The sequence below is a fragment of the Uloborus diversus genome, chromosome 1 (assembly GCF_026930045.1).
Source record: "Uloborus diversus isolate 005 chromosome 1, Udiv.v.3.1, whole genome shotgun sequence".
Taxonomy (NCBI): Eukaryota; Metazoa; Arthropoda; class Arachnida; order Araneae; family Uloboridae; genus Uloborus; species Uloborus diversus.
In genome coordinates, this window is record NC_072731.1 from 37,699,865 (window position 1) to 37,717,890 (window position 18,026).

At 33.7% G+C, this 18,026-nt stretch overlaps 1 protein-coding gene across 1 annotated transcript in view; it reads right to left on the minus strand.

The window, feature by feature from the left end:
• The window catches only part of LOC129229407 (cell adhesion molecule DSCAM-like), a 92,957-nt gene that overhangs the window by 15,306 nt on the left and 59,625 nt on the right, over positions 1 to 18,026 (minus strand). The window contains exons 6-10 of the mRNA XM_054863712.1: positions 11,606 to 11,754; positions 8,947 to 9,078; positions 7,301 to 7,465; positions 4,115 to 4,185; positions 982 to 1,219 (exon numbers count right to left, since the gene is read on the minus strand). Of these exons, the coding sequence (XP_054719687.1) occupies positions 982 to 1,219; positions 4,115 to 4,185; positions 7,301 to 7,465; positions 8,947 to 9,078; positions 11,606 to 11,754 (755 nt within the window). The remainder of the gene's footprint in view (positions 1 to 981; positions 1,220 to 4,114; positions 4,186 to 7,300; positions 7,466 to 8,946; positions 9,079 to 11,605; positions 11,755 to 18,026) is intronic.

Genomic DNA, 18,026 nt, shown 5'->3' on the forward strand with positions numbered 1-18,026 from the left:
AAATATTTGTCAAGAAGAGAACTCATATCGCTGTTCACCGGTGACAATAGTGGTACATCTCAATAAATAAATAAATAAATAAATAAATAAATAAATAAATGAGAAGAAAAATAAATAAAATTAATTTAAAAAAGAAACCCAGCAGCATTCGAGGAAATAAGGATTCACGTATTGTCACTTTTACTGTGCTCATTTCAAATACGAAACAATATTTGAGGAAAAAATAAGATATGTTCACTGGTTAATTTTTGTAGCTATATGAGTGGTGCATAGTTAATATTTGTAAAATTTTCTTCTAAATTATGAAGTTTTAAAGATGTTTCACTACTGATTATATTGTTTACACGCCACCACGATCCAGTTAAGTAGATTAGCTTTATGGCAGCATTGTGCGTGTAAGAAAGAGAATTCAGATTTTAAATAAATTGATTACAACTTTTTCAAATTTTTGGGATGAACCTTTATAGTCCCCAATTTTTTTTTTCCAACGCTATTCTCGAGTTATATTTTAAAACTTATATTATATCTATACATGTATTTTAATTGTTTGTTACATGTCTTGTACAAAGCTGAAATCTAAAAAGAAAACTGCTGTAATTTTCGTCGCTTTAACTTAATTTTTTGTACATTCCGAGAAAAGTTCAACTTTTCGAATTTGCAAATGCGTTTTCCCTTCTTTTACTATACAATTTCATCCTCCCAGAATCTAAAGAACTTTTAACAATTTTCTTAAAAATAATATTGATTATGACTTGGAAAAAAGAACCCTTATAAGTCTTTCCAAAAAGTGACCAACTATAATTCTCACTAAACACAAACTGGTAAAAAAAAGATTCATTAAATTTTTTTCCAAAACAAAAGTCGTCCAACATAATATCTTAATTATGACCAACTTTCATGTACACAATAGGTAATTAAGATTTCATAAAACATTTCTATATGCCATGACACCTTATTTTTTTCTACGAATTTTACTCTCACCTGTATCAGACGTCTTTGACACTACGTCCTGCGATGCAGGTCCACTGCCCGCGCTGTTGAAGGCTTGGACGATGACCCTGTATTCAGTAGCTCTTTGCAGATTGGTCAGCCGATATTCTTCCTCTCCCTGCTTACTAAACTCGACCGTCTTGAAGGAGTAAGGATCACTGCTTGACGACACCTGATAACCGATGTAATAGCCTTTTAACTGACCATTCCACTGATCACGTGGTGGTGTCTGAAATGGGAATGAGAGTCAATGACGACAGGGCCCAATTTCCTAATAGGCAAAGTAGGCAGCTGCCTAGGACGGCAAATTTTGCTTTAATCAGCGAAAAACAGTATATGAAGAAGAACAGTAGGTGTCGACTTCAGAAATGTCGTTGCGTTTGGCCAAAAGTCGCAACAAGATTGGAGTTTGACTAAGATTTTAGTGTTATACTCAGGTTTATTCAGTACTGGTTTTTTGAGGGATTGACGTTTATTTTGTTTTTTTACATTATTAATATTTTAAAATTGTTCTCTGTTAATATCAGGACTCGGAGGCCAATGACGAGAGAAAAAGGGTGAATAATTTTAAATAAAGGAAACATGCTAAATTAAAAACCGAAGAACGAAAAAGAATCTTCAAAACTGTTTTAAACGTGATATATTTTTTTCAAATGGGCAGTTTTCAAAAGAAGAGGCTTTGAACTTTTTTTACAAAATAAAATAATATAAACAGCGGCGCATTTAACTAAAATTTTTGGGGGGAGGAAAATTATAATTTTACCGAATGATAAAGCACGAGCTTACACGCATATCACACATGCATACATAACATCTAATGAGATGGAACGTTATGCATCATTTAAATAAACAATTTTAAAAATTTAACAAAAAAAATCTATGTTGCATTATTATGTCCAAATTTGACAAATCGGCAGCAAAATTTGCCGAATAAGGAATTCGTAGGGGGATTACTGTAGCCTTCCATCGGAGCGTTCCTGAATGGGAAACGTCATCACTTCTTCATAAGCTTGACAGTTTAAATTTCGGGAACACTTTTTTTACGTGTTTTTGAGTCAAGGATAATTTGATTCTTTTAGGGGGGAGGGGGCGGAAGATTTCAAATCTGCCTAAGGGCGGCATGGAAATAAATTCGACCCTGAATGAAGATGCTTTATTTTGGAACTTTTATTGCGAACAAGCAGTAGAAAATCATGTTTTTTGTACCCATAAGAGCCTGTTTCCTAACAGTTAATGCAGAAAGACCCACTTATAGGGGGGGGGGGGGAATCATGGCGCAGACAGAGCGATTGAAATTTTAAGAGGGGGTTGTTTTGAGGGTATTTTTCTCATGGGGGGGGGGGGCTCTTGGTTTTGGCGGGAGTCTTTACGATCTTTAGGGAGGGTTGCGCCCTTGTTCTTAGGAGGGAGACACCCCTGGTTAATGCATAGCTTTTGAAAGTGAGTTTGAAAGTAATGCATACACAGCAAAAGAATCCTGCTTGTGAATAGATCAAAAATTGATTCCACTAGACCATCGCAATAACAGTGGAAATGCTTGTAAAATTTTCAGATATGCGTGGAATGATTCTGATAGTAGTCGATACATTGAGAACGATAGTAATAGGAACCATTTTTCTTTTAAGTTTCAGCTACCCTAAGGTTTAATGAGTATGACATATTTCTGAGATATTTTTCATTAGTTTTTTCTTCCTTTATTTGTCATTTCTTGCGTGAGAACACGCGTAAGAACACACACGAAGAAACATAACTTGAATTGATACTTTGCGGATCAAGGTACTTAGAAGCCTGAAATAGAAGGAGAAGCTTAGCGTAGCAGAAATTTGCAAAATAAAACAGTCCAAATATGTAAAAAATATAAAAAGAAGGATTTTCTAAATTCCTTTTCGCCCCTTTGTAGTTTAGAATACCATGCAACTTAGAAAGAAAAACAGGATGGAATTCAACCGAAATTCTGCTGAGCACGTTCAAATTTACTTCCGAAGACATTTTTTCTTATCTCTTTTTTCTCAAACCGTATTTCTTTTCTCACTGTCTTCCACGTAACGTTACACAAAATATTCTACTGAAGCTTACAGTGTATTACATGTCTAACAGAAAACTATTCTAGTTGTCTTGACGAAAAAGCAGTAGATACTAAAAGTGCCGTTATTGTCCAACATAAAAAAAATGCATTATTTGCCTTTGTGTATGAGAAATATTTCACTCTAAAACAAAATTGATTTAAATGTTATTGTTCAGCAGAACGCTTTTTCGAATTTTTTATGTGCATATCACAAAAATAAACATTAACGGTACGTAAAAATTAGATAATATAACAACGTATAATTGCACAAAATTCATAGATTTCTCATTGTTACTTTTCTCGTACAAAGGTGTTTATTGAATTTTATGCGTGAAATTTTAACTAAACAATAAAAAGACTGCTCAGTGTTGTAGTATGAAATCATTTATTTATTCATTCTTATTATGCAATTTATTTACAATGTTGCACTTTATTCACGTTGTTCTTAACGTGCACAAAGACAAAAACTTTTGCGAACAAGAAGATTCCATATTGTCGATTACAATAAGTACGTTTAAATTATTTCAAGACACCTTACATAACGCCTACTGATGACATAACCCAAAAGCTATGTTTTCCGTTGCCTGATTCCCTAGTTAAACTGCCATGAGCAGAAATGTCACCAAAAATGCTTTATCGTAGGGTTCTCTTATTTTAATTAATAAGCATGCCACATTGACATAGACTTAGGTTAACATACACAAATTTCAATAGCTGAGCTGCCTGCTGAACGCTGCTTTCAAACTTGAAAGTTATGCATGAAGATTATGAAGCGAACTTGTTTTTTTAATGTGCCTTTGAATTTACTCGACAATTTTAAAAGATGAATTCAATTATAAATTATGTTTTCGAAAACGATCTGCTTCAATTCTTTTTCCTTCAAAAGCATGTACTTGACATACGTTTTTCAATGTTGAGGAGAATGAGTGACATTTGAAAATTTATTAAAGGTATTTAGTTTTCCAAAAAATACTTTTCATAAAAAAATAATCTTTGCAGTATCGTAATACGTTATAAATTCTAAAAGCTTGTGGATACGAGAAGGCCAATTATAGTTACCTTCCATTTAACTCGCAACGTTCCTGCTCCTCGAGATTCCACGGTGACGTCAGTAGGGGGCGCTGATGGCTCTGGAATAAATTGAAACGTGATAAACTACGAGGAATGATAATGTGCAAGAATAAAAAAATATTGTATCTTACAAGATTTGAAAATTTTTAAGACCTTTTCAAGTACCATAAACGCTCATGGAAAGGATTGCAGCTAGGAGTAATATTTATGTAGTATACAAGAATTACGTGATTTAAATGCCAAAAGTAAAAACTACCATTAAAACGTGAGTTCTTGTGCATCATGTATGATGAAATACATTAAAATCATTGGATGCTGTATTTAATTCTAAAAACCTAATTCAAAAGCTTAAATCGATTTACGAGAGTAAAAAGAAGCCTGTTTTCATAATGTGTGATTAATAAAATACGTTTCTTGATTCTTTTCCGAAACGTTTTCATTTAAACCGTTTTTATCCAATGAATATACAATTTTTATTAAAAAAAAGTCTTGAAATTTGCTAATAGCAAATTCTAATAGGCTTTTGTTTATCCCACAGTGTGTACGTGCTCCTGTATTGTTTTTCAAAAAAGTCCCAGTTGAAACTGACCACAAGTACTGCAAACTTAAAAATATTTAGCATCAGAAAACAGACCTTTGAAACTATACGATTCAAAGCCATGTTAGCTACTGAAACTGCTTAAACAAAAAATATTTAAATACTTTTAACTGAAGTTGACAAAATACTTTAAAACTTTCAGAATAACTTGAATGATATCATTTCTAACAAGCGAATTCAGAATTTTTCAGAGGTTGAATCAATCAATTGTCAAAGCAGCATATGCTGAAATAGCCAAAAAGGTTTTAATAATATAATTGCCTAAATTTATTGACTAAAATATTATACCATCGGTTTGAAATAAACTTGTTAAAATAGACTACCTGAAAATCATTGAAAGTTAAGGATCTGAAATTTTTGACTATAACAAAAGGCAAACTTGAACAGATCAAAACATAAGGAACAGAAACTGTTGAATCTCTTAAGAAATATTTTCGAAGCACCGCCTGTCGAAATGAGTACCGAGTAAAATATTTTTTGACTGGTTAAACAAAACAGTCAATCAATCAATGAAAGAAGTTATCTTACTAGAGTTAAAATGATTAAAGTGTAGTTTGAAATGAAACCGCACAATCGGATTTTACTAAAATTGTCAAAGAGGAAATATTTTTTTAGTTTTTTAGTCTACTTTCCCAGTAAAAGTCAGAAAAAGAAGAAAAAAGCATGAAAGAAGGCTTAATGCATTTTAAAAGTGTTGTGAAAAACAAAAAAAAAAAAAGGTCAAAAATAAATGAAATAATTAAATAAATATTGAAAAATTAAAAATTGGAAAGTAGGGTATTGAGATGGGGAAAAATGTCTGTCGGTCTGTCTGTCTGTCCCCCCCTAATAACTTTTGAAGGAATAGTCCGATTCGAAAAAACTTTTTTTTTGTTCGAAAGATCTCGGCAAGGACACCTCATTCCCATATTTCACTTTTTGATTTGAACTATTTTTTGTTCAATTTTGAACAGTTCAAAAAAACTTAACATTAGCGCCTACGGGGAAATTCAAGGCAATTCCGAACTGTGAGGCGAATTTGCTTCAAACAAACTTTGTAGGAAAAAACTTTTGATGAAAAACTTGTATATAAAGTATCTTCTTGATTTGAACAATTTTCCGTTCAATTTTGAACAGTTCAAATCCCTTAACATTAGCTCCTACGGGGAAACTGAAAGTCAATGTAGATTCCGTACTTGAAGGCGGATTTACTTCAAACAAATTTTGTTGGAAATAGCTCTTGACGCCAAACTCCAGACTTCGACTCCGAGAATTTAGGGGCACTTGACTCCGACTCCTGTGCCCGACAATTAGTCGGACTCCGACTCCCCGACGTCGACTCTGACTTCGTAGCTTTGGCAAAAATTTATACACGGAGGACAAATGACTGACTCCGATTCTTAGATATTCGACTCCGATTCCTTTACCCCAAAATGAGATTGACTCCGACACCGCAGCTATGGTTTTGACTGTGAAATAATTATTGTTGATCTGACTTGTTTTTATTTTTACGCTAAGATTTAATTTAGGTATTCAGTTTTCGGTGAATAAACTCGAAGTCATTTATGTTTCTACATAAAGATATGCGCAGATGATTTTTTTTTTTTTTGACAATGAAAATTATTTCTTTAAGTTGACATTTTATTGTTTTCATTTATTTTGGTACGTGCATTAATTCATTTAAAAAATTGTTTTTGGCAACAGGGGAAAAAGAAACGATTTTTTTTTTTTTTTTTTTTTGATATGATGTATTTACTTTAATGAGCTTATTAATTTTATTTATTATTTTTTCGTTTTGAAAGCTGTTTTTTTAATGGAAAAAAGTGTATTAGCTGCTTTGTTTAAAAGTTGCTGCTTTTCTTTTTTTAAAAAAATTTGCGATTTTAACTATTTTTGAGAATATTGATCAGGTACTAGAAAGTAGTATGGGTATACGGGAAAGTAGGCTCGTCTAGTTCTAGACAGAACTTCTTGTTTTAAGTCTATCACAGAGCCGCGAGAAACTGCGAGTTACTGCACTCGAATAAATTAATTAGAATGAAGATAAATTTCAAAGAAACATTTCAGTTTAACAAATATGATGAAACATTGCGAACATTATTCTACAAAAGCGTAGTTTCTGTCAGCCAGTCCATCGAATGCCATTCAAAAAAATATTTATATTCATTGTTACACTATCGCATGGTTTCCTGGTCAAAGGAAAGTGTTTAAATCATTCAATAAACTTACTTCCCTTATTTTCACCAAAACATTCATCACAAATGAAAATAATCCTTTGGATACTCATATGCCCACGTACAAATGCTGCCGTGAGAAGCAAAGGGATGTAAGTGGACATTTTCAAGTTTTGAGTAAAGCGCGTTTCAAGATAAGGTAAAGATAAAGTCTTAGAGGTAGACTTTCCTTGAAAAGTTTTTCTAAATCATGCTGTATAACAGCACCTACTAGAGCTACTAGTATTATCATATCTTGTCCCAAGACAGAGGATAGGTTATCTACCGTTTGCCCTGGTTATCTCCAAATTTTTAATTTTGCTGCTTACATCCCTTTGCTTCTCACTGCCTCAAATGGTCATTCCCTCATTTAATCACCCCTACCTGCTTCCTTGGTAAGGAACTGTTGTGACTCGGACGGGTTTCCTCGACCAACATCGTTTTCTGCCAGAACCCTGACGACGTAGGAGGTGCCGGGCTGAAGGTCCTTGAGCATCGTGAACGTCTGGGATGCGGTCACTTTCTCTTCTTCCAGCCTATGGGGAGCACCTGTTGACACAAACAACAGCATGCCGATAAACAAACCAAAAGTTACTGTGTCACATGTTTTATCAGCACGTTTCATTCCAGGGTCCCCCGTATCTACCACTATTTGTGGTTTAAACGGCCGGATGGGACCTTAAGACAGCACTGATTTTTTTTTTTTTTTTTTGATCCAGACTAGAAGACGAGCAATCCCTGGTCCAGCATCCCCACCGGTATCATTTCACTTGGAGGACTTTGTGAACACGAACATATTTAACGTCCCCCAGTCACTATTAATGAAGGCGGTGGATCTTCGACCAGATCGTAACAAACACGAGCGAGAAACTCCGGTCATAAGTCCGATTCCTTACCAATCAGGCCCCCGCGGCCCATGTTTTAAAAGCATCGAAGCATACAGGGCTGTAATCAGACTTTTGCTTCCGATTAGGTTTAATCAAAAACATTGAAAACGCAACACATAGTTCAACTAATCATTCATCTACTTTTAATTTTTGTCACAATAGGTTATTTAAAGCAGAAATGGAGTTGACGTATCTGCTTAATGAAGGGGGAAAAAGTGCGTGAAGTCAATAGTTTCCTTCTACCCCTGTTAAATAATTCATGTATTTTCTGTAGCATAAAAAAATAGATACGTGTACTCATATACGACGCGCATTCGAAGTAATTCTTCTTAACTCATATTATTTGATAAGAATAAAATACCTTTATAGATATTTGACCCTTTCAGATTTAAAGAATTTCAATGTCTTCGTTAGCGTCAGGTTTTTAAAATCAGAACGAAAACGGTGTATCATTCTGTAAAAAATGATGTTCACAACAACTGAAAAAATAAAATTAATATTGCAGCTGCCGCACTGAGTTCATACAATTATTCAATAAGAAGAATTTCTTGTTTCACATGAAATTGAAAATAATAATAATAATAATAATAATACAAATAATGATAAATAATGATTTTTTTAGCAAAAAAAGTATGATAAAAAGCATTTTTTTTTTGGAACGAATTTGAAAATTTTGGAAGGGGTTAGAACCCTAAAAACCTACTCCTTGAATATGGCCCTGGAGGTTAATGTGTTCATCTGTTAGATGCAAAATTGTTGTTAAGTTTTTTACAGGAAATAGAAACTAACTTGTGATGCTTTAATATTGCTATGTTTCACGTTTGAAAAATCTTGCGTAATGAAACTTCGTTATACTTAACATAGGAGAAAAATGAAGCTACAATGAACCATGTAATTTCGTTCAAACTCACTTATTTACACCAGAGATCTTAAAACTACGGCCCGTGAACCACAATCGGTCCTCGTACTTTATCTCACCCGAGAAAAACTTACAAACTATTTAAAAAAAAATAAGATTGATAATATACTTCCTTATAAGCATTTAAAAAGAAAACTAAGAACAAAAATCTCTAAAACCACTACTGAACGATGAGACCAAACAATAAGTTTTGATCAATGTTTCATCTAAGTGCATTTTCTTACCAGCGTCTCTCCAATACTGGACAATAAAAGAAGTGATCGGGCTGTTCCCCCCATACGGGGTGTTCCATCGAACAGTAGCACTTTGACTCCAGGTCTGTTCCACTCGAACGTCGCTTGGGGGACCCGGAACCTCTGAAAAACACAAACAATAATTACTTTGAGAACTCTGTATTTGAAGAAATCTATTGAATATTAAGAACAAATAAATAAATAAATAAAAATATTTTACTCCACACGGTACTTATTCTTGGCTGCAATAATAATGCAAGCATTATGGTAAAGAGCACGGTTCATCGCGACGGAGTAGAACCTCTTTAGACCTTAAGAATTCACTATCATTTATTCGACTCAATATTCAATTACGGAAAAGGGGGAAACAATCAATGTTAAAGTAAAGACTTTTCGCTACAGAGAAAAATGACTTTTGCTTCTCTCCTCCCAATACAGTAAAACCACAGTCGACAAGTAGAGTAATTTACTGTAAAACACTCTTATTTGTATGAATGTTAGTTGTATGCGTTCACATGAACGTCTGCATTGCTCGGTATTGAAATTGAAACAATCATTAAAAAAAAAAAAAAACCCTGTATAATGCACCTTTTTAAAGATTTAAGAAAAAAACAAAGACACGCATTTTAATGTTTAAAAATTCTAGATTTTTGTAGAAATAAATTTATTATATTTAGTTAAACCGCTACAGAATGATATGAGATTCTGCAACAATTTTTTCACGTTGATCTCGTTGTTTACAAATAGGAAATGTTTCGGTATGTAAGTGTTTCGGTAAGTAATATAAATTACCTCTTTTGCTGAAGGATATTAAAGACTCTTTCCAAATCGCCTCTCCTAAGTTTATGTCGTATGCACACGTACAGAGTCTTTTATACATAAAGAGAGGCTTTTAATGTGTAACAATTTGTAATATTTTGGGGACATTATTCCGTAAACCATTTCATAAACCGAGCAAATTCGCTGAATATATATATATATATATATATATATATATATATATATATATATATATATATATATATATATATATATATATATATATATATATATATATATATATATATATATATATATATATATATATAATAGAAAATTAATTTTGAATTATTAGAAAATTTTAACTTCTTAAAATATTCTTGTAGATTTTAACAACTTTTCCTTACTATCCGAATCATCGCGCGAATCTAGGAGAAAAATTGTCCATTGGAAAATCAAGGAGCCTATAATAGAACGTGATTTTGATAAGCTTTCGAGTAAAGGCTGGTGGACGTGATCTTAATGTAGCTATATAAATACAGAACCTTTTGGGGGACAGCAATTAATTTTTCGTACTTTTAGAATAGCTGCCGAGCAATAAACTTCGGCAGTAAAAGATTTAGCTACCAATCACTGTCAAATTTATTTTTATTAAAGATATCTTTAACAATGATCTTCTTATTATACAAGCATTTGAATACGGAATCAAATATTGACCAAACAAAATGGGAATAAATTGCTGTTTAACTGTTGATTTCTATATTTTTTTTTCAAGATAGTTCCCCCCGCCCCCAGAGCATCATTGATTTATTTTCTCTTGTGGCATTGCAAAATCAGTAGCTAGCTAGAAAAGGGGAACAGCGATGCAAAAGAAGAAAAAAGCATGAAAAATAATTTACAGCCTTGCCCGAAAACCTTTATTTTATGACTCTTTCGGCAGTCTATTAGGTAAGTCGATATTTTAGCGTTACGAGCAGCGCATGCGCACGCGATGACATCAAGGGCTTAAAAAAAGCAAGGTAAGAGCGCTTTCGAAAGCGTGGTAGAAGAAAACAGGAGCAGACTGACTGAAAACGTAAATATTTTTCTCTGAAAGCTAATCCATCAAGTTCAACTTGATGAAATACCGTCAGAAACTGTAAATCCCAATGAATGCAAGTAGTTGCGTGATGGGTAGCCATTAATAAAGTTATTCTAACTCGAATCTGTTTTTTCGATCGTTTACAGAGGGCGCTGGAAGCGACAGTTTTGGTTTTGACATTGAAAGCGTTTCCTCGTACTTACTTTAGTTTTAATCGTTAAAACAGAAAAAAAAAAATCAAAATTTCAATAATAACTCGTTTAGTACCATGTTGTCTTCAAAAAATAAATGTGCCGCTAATCATTTTGAATTTTTAAAGGCGGGGGGGGGGAGGCGGGGGGAGGCGGAGGGGGGGGGGGGGCGTAAACGCAAATTTAATCGGACACCATCAAAGACCACCTCCACTTATGAGTAAAAGCATTAATTTTTCCGATATTTCGGAGTCCTCTTCCTATATTTTTCAAAAAGTTTCTGAGTAAGTTTCTGAGTAATTTTCTTTCTGTAATTTCCAAAAAAGTTTCTGAGTATTTCTAAATCCTTACTCTGTTATGTACATAAAACATTTCTGAGCATTTAGGAATCCTCTCTGAAATTTAAAAAAACGTTTCCAAGTATTTTGAAATCCTGTTTCTGTGATTTTTTTAAATGTAAATCTTAACTATGACATTTACAAATGATGACAGTTAAGTGCGTACGTTCTTGAGGGAAATAAAGCAGTTTCTTCGAGAAAAAAAACTTTTTAAAATACTTTATTTATACCTACGTCTAAATGTCTAATAATTCAGCAGAACGAATACTACAGTTACTCACCGAGTACCACTAGTTTGACAGTCCGTTCGTCTTTCCCAAAAGCGTTTTTGGCGATGCACACGTATAATCCATTGTCTTCTCGGTCCGTCACTTGCACATGCAGTTCCGAAGTTGTACCGCGATCTGATGTACTGTCGTACACTTCGTACCTAGAGAGAAAAACGGTATTAAGGGTGCTCTTCACTGAGAGTCTGAAAGATTCGGATCTAATGTTAACCTACGGGGGAAAGTTGGAGCTTGTTTTACAAATTCCTGTAAAGTTTTCGGATACGTTTTTTTTTCTGAGTATTTTTCAAGACCATGTCTGTTTCTTTTAGTTTTTACTTTTTTGATGTGTCCATTCTCCGATTTTTTAAAATTCGAGAAAAAATGAATTTCTTCGAAAACGAGGTACTGTTGGACATTTCGCTCTGTAAAACATCTGCAACTCGTGCTATCGAAATTTTAAGAACGCCCTGACACGCAAAATATTTCCAGCTCTCTTTTGAGATCTTGTTTGAAATAATGCGACCATTTTTTAAACAAATATCATGTTCTAACTATTGAAAAAAATTTCAAAATACGTTCACTTTTTGCATTTGCCACGCCCTAGAATAGTTACCTCCCCTTTTTGAGGGGTAAAAGCTAATGGGGTGTAAGATTTATTACCCTCTCATTAGTTCCCCTCAATGACCTCCGCTGGACGTCCTTTCTTCTTTCCTCTTTTCCTAAGGCTTTCGTGAAGAATCAAGTGCTTTTGAAAGTGAATCCATGTAGATGCGTGCTATTAGCTGTTAAATTCGCAACATCTGCTTTTTTTTTCAAATTTGTGGTTTGAAAAGAAATAGATTTGAAAGGAATATTTCTGAGTCAAATTGTTTATTTACAATATAATGAACATTGTTACAATGCTGTCGAATGCGAAAAGTTGACATTTTTCCCTTCCAGTAGAAAAATATTTTTATACATAGATTAAATCGGTTTCCAGATACTGGGTATTTTGCATCGTTTTACATGTGTTTTATGTTACTACAAATGGTACACACATAAAGTGCTTTCCACAGCTCAACAAACATTTTTGAAAATTATTTGTGTCTTTAAGAGCCAGACTCGTCAAATTTCTTTAGAAGGTTTGGGAGGTGGAAAATTCAATAGCGGAAAACATTCCGTACACCAACATACTCATTAAATACATAGAAAATCATGAAAAATATATTAGCAATTTAATATGATTCAGTTAATGTAAAAAACACACCGTGGTAGAATTACTAAGCATTGTATGTATTAGTTTTAATGACGTTTTCAGCCTTATGTTGCCGACAAAGCTAACTAAAATGTGAACAATATAGAATGGGGGTTACAAGTTTTCACTGTTTTCTATTTTCATTCTCAGAAGCTAGATCAACATTTTAATACAATGTAGAAAAAATTAATTACAGGCATAAAGGTTTTCAGGTCACATAAGCACCCCCCCCCCCTTAAAAAACATCATTAAAGATCGTCTTAAATTTCGTTTTTATGGCTTTAATTTCAAAAAATTTCGGGAAGGGAGTTTGTGAAAAGTCCTTCTTTGACCATAAAAAAAAAAAAAAAAAAAAAAGTTGCATTTTTGGATTTCAAAAACCTGCATGTCCCCAACGTTAATAAAGATGGCCTACAATCATGTTTATAACACTTTAAAAATTTTGCCTCCCCCCCAACATCACACTAAGACTGCGTTTTTAGACTATTTCGAAAAATTCCGGGGAAAGCTTCCGAACTCCCCGTTTCCTAACAGAATTGAAGAACCTGAAATTGTGTTTTTGGCGTTTCAAGTTCAAAAATTTGCTGGTGGAAGATCACAGGACCTCTTACTTACTTCCAAATACTACCAGAGATCGTCTAAAAGTGCATTTTGAAAATTTTTATTTTCGAGAAAATTAAAAGGCATAGCCCCCAAACAGAGTGCTTGGGAAAATAGGGAGTATTTCTGAGTAAATAGTATGCTTACGATAAAGATCATGTTAATTAAATATAGAAATGGTTCCCTCTCCTAAACAAGAAGCTAAATCCTTTCTCTCGCTGTATTTACATATTACTAGGAGTCAATAGAATAGAAAATGTGGGATCTCAAAAAAGATTTTTGTTCTATACGAATGAAAATTACTTGATAATCATTGGATTAGAACATTCATTTTATTCTGTGACTGAAGACAGGATACGATAATTTTTCGGCACAGAAGTGCGTAACACAGAACTTAAAAGAAAAAGTTTGTCTTGTTTTTTTTTTTTTTTTTAATTGTGAACCCTTACTTGTACCTATAATTGCTTTCCTAAATGTAAGCTGTTCATTTTCATTTTTGATTCAACTTTATGTATTTCCTGCAAATCTGTTTCTTGCCCTTTTTTTTATTTTTTATTATTGATTCATTAAATGCAAGATGCATGAAAACGAGGCAGAGCGATGAAAACTTTAAAATCTGGCAGAGCGAGGCGTTGAGATTTTTTTCATCTAAGTATTTCGAGATTTTTTTTTTTTTTTTTTCAGGCAGATATACATGTAGGTAATATTTTCGTGCCTTCTGAGAAAAAGGACAACCCTTAATATTTATTATGACAACTAACGAGGATCAGACACCAACAAGACTCATTAGAAAATTTTAATAAAAACTCAATGTGTTGAAGTAGAAGCACTATCAGAGCCGTGTCCAAGGGGAGGGTTTTAGGGGTTAAACCCCTCCCATTGAAAAAAAAAATCAATGAATCATTAAACGATTTTCCAAAACGTATTTTAAGTTTTAATTAATTTTAGAGTTAAACTCTGATACAGTATTCACCCTCTTTAATATTTCCCCATGTTTAACAATTACCATTTTCTTTAATTGTAGGATGTCCAAGCCCCTTCGCTTCTAAGTGCTTGAAAAAATGGAATGGCTGGAAAGTTCGGCAATGCTATAAGCATGCAAGGGAAAATTATCTAAACGAATATTAGACAATGACGTCCCCCCCCCCCCAAAAAAAAAACTTAGGAGCACGGAAAATGGTTACTTTGCTTACTGTTTTTTTTTTTATGGTACGCCTTTAGTGTTGGATGAATTAGTCGTTTCACACGTTAGGAAAAATCTTTCTATGCGGAACAGCAATTTTTTAACACAATTTTTATTTTCATTAAATTCCTGTTCAATGTTATTTGATGGAAAAACAAAAGAAATTTTTTTTTCTTTTGTTTAGTTACTAGAAACTAGAATTAGGTGGCATAAAAGAAATATGTATGCTGTTACAAAATGTTCAACTGTGCAAATAAGATTTCATAAAAAAAAAAAAGAAAAAACGCAAAACGTATAAAAAAAAGCCTAATTATCGAACTAAAATGAACTATTCAACACGCGTAGTTAGTTTTCCTTTGACAGCATAAGTTACATAGGTAAAAAGTTTCAACCCCTCCCTTTATGAAATACTGGACACGGGCCTGAGCACTATATACACTATATGACCAAAAGCATTGGGACACTTTCAAAAATTCACATGTTTAGGGATTTCTCGAGAAATAATAGACCAATTGCTCTATAATTTGTTTCGAATAAAATGTATACTCTAGTTGTCATTTTCCAATAAAAATTAAGTCTGCTATTCATTTAGGGGACCGACAACAAATTGAGTAAAAAAGTTTTTTGATAATTTTTCATTGCAAATTGCTGGGAATAAGCTATAATTTTCAGAAATGAGTTAAAAATCTATCAAAAACTTATTTTTATATTTTTGTGAAAGTATCTCTTATACCCATGGAAATATAAGCATTTCTTTCAAAAATGCAAAATTTTTTTGAAGGTTTTCGCCTTATATTACGCAGAGTATTTCGTCAAACGTTACTAAACTTTTAAAATATTTGACAGCATTTTAGAGAAACATAATAATAAAATTTAAAGTTAAAATATTGAAAATTTGTTGAAATATGAACAGTTAAAGCTATTAATTTTTCACTGCGCAGACACGAAAGATAGCAATTTATAACGTTCATAATTCAAAGCTCAGATACATCCTACAATCCATGAAAAAAATTCCACCGCAATTTCTTTAAATTTTAAAAAAGTTATCAGCAATCTAATGAGCCGAATTTCTATAATTCTAGGATAGGCGACGAATGGTAAGGAATTGTTAGCAAACTGGCAACACTTTCCTGCCATCGTTATAGAGTGATTCATGATAAGAACAGATTATTTGTTGCTGGTCCCCTAAATGAATATCAGACTTAATTGTTATTGGATTTGACGTCTGGAGTATACTTTTCATGAGAAAAAAATTACAGAGCAGAGAGCAATTGGTCTTTTATTTTTTGAGAAATCCGTAAAATTGTGAATTTTTGAAAGTGTCCCAATACTTTTGGTCATATAATGCATGTAATACCTCATGTATTTTGCCGAATTTAGTAACTGGGAATCTGAGACTCTAAAAGTGCTAGGTTTAGTTTTATTGCAAAATTTCAACGCAAGATAGTTTACAAACATTGAGAGTGGGGGAAGGAGTGATTTTTGCCTTTGAGCTTGGAGCAGGGTGAGCACCCTTGCATACAAAGATCAGAGAAAAATCTTTAATTTTTCAAATTCAGGAAATCCTTATCCGTAGCCGTCCACGACTTTGCCGTTGTTATGCTCAATTTGAAAGAACTTTCACCATAACAACCCCTTGAGAAATGCTATCGTAGCCTTCTCATCTGCATATAGTACTTAGATAAATAAATAAATATTTTTTCAAAAAGAAAAGGATTCAAAGATAAAGATTAGGGGAATTTTCTGGTCACCAGTGGTGAGAAAAGGCATTTATAGTAGCCACATTTTTTTCTAGTCGCCACTACATTTGTAAAACAGGTAACTAACCAACAAAGTAGTATTTAATTTAGCACTAAAATATAAATATTATCAGTTCAAATAAAGGTTAATGTAAGTAATTAGTGGCATTAATGTTTATTGTACAATCAAGTATTAACTATGCAAAGAGGATCTAGTTTCATTTTTAAGAATGTTTACTGCTAACTCGGATGGGGTTGGGGAGAGTGGCAAACAGGCAGAGGAAGTGAAAGAATTTCGCCAACCGATAACTAGTTAGTCCCCACTTTTATTCGGCACTCGATTTTTCAGATTTATTAAGTAGGATCATCCATTTTTAAAGAATATTTTTTGTTAGAATTTGGAGTTCATTTCGTTAAAATTCAGTGTGGTCATGTAGGCTATCTTTTTTTTTCCTTCCTTTTTTGATATTATCAATTTTCAATAACGAACATTTTTCTAAAAATAAAACGAATTTATAAATTTATTTATTGCAAATATTCATTCATTCGTTAATTTTTCCTAGATGAGATCAGGAACCGTATTAATGGGGAAAAAAATCTTCGTTTCAAAAATTAATTTTAGTGCGAATGCAAATAAATTAATATCACAAGCGGGATTGCAAAATGCCGCGCCTTTTACACTGAGTAATTTTTCTTTTACCTATGTAGTCAAGACTCAAGAGGGGAAGAACTAGAATTTCCTTGGAAGGGTCTGTAAAAAGCTGCGGTTTCATTTCGCCGTCAGCTATTACCTCCTTCGACTACTCTGCACAGCAGGGGAGCGTCCGGTCTGTCCCCCTGCAAAATGTGACAGGTCACATGATCCACACTTTCATCGGCCACCGCTCGTTCTATTGGTTGTTGAAGTGTCAATCACTTCACTGATGAACATTGCTTTCGTTTAAAGAAAAAGCCCATTTTCAAGCGAGATCGTTTTTCTTTCCCACTGAAGAGCAGCCTTAAGTATAATACGTTAAGACTTTGGGTGAATCAACACTCAGCGGGGTCTCACCAGACTCTGATAGCTTTACTGTTCGTAAGTTTCCTCATCTATGTAAACCACAGTAGATCGCCAAAAAAGGCAGAAATGTACAGACCTTAACTGCAAATGGATAAGTTACAACAGGTGGTTTTCACCGATGACTTACTTTATTGCTTCATGAGACAGATAAACGTTGGCGTAAATCACGTGGAATCAACATGTGATTTGCGCCAATCACAAAACAAGCATCATGAAGCAACTATAGTGTGGTTCTGTTAAATTGAACCATGACCTTTTCAATGATTACTTCTTTTTGGGGTCATGAGGAACAGTAATTGACATCCGAGCCAAAAAAAAAAAAGAAAGAAAATTAATTTGAATTCTGAAATTTTGAATTCAAATTATGTTTTTCGCAATCACGAACTGAGACAGGACTCATTGTTTCTAGAAACGGCTCCTGTCCCCCCCCCCCCAAGCCTGCCTCTCCTCCTGGGCGGTTACGTGTGCATAGTTGTGTGTGTGCGTAGACCTGTGTGTATGCACGTAGGCGTGTGTGAGTGTATGTGTGTGACCGTGAGTGTGTGTAGGACATGGACGCCTCCGACCAGGAGAAGCGGATAGCTCAAAACCGGAGCAGCCGCGCCGCCAGCAGAGGA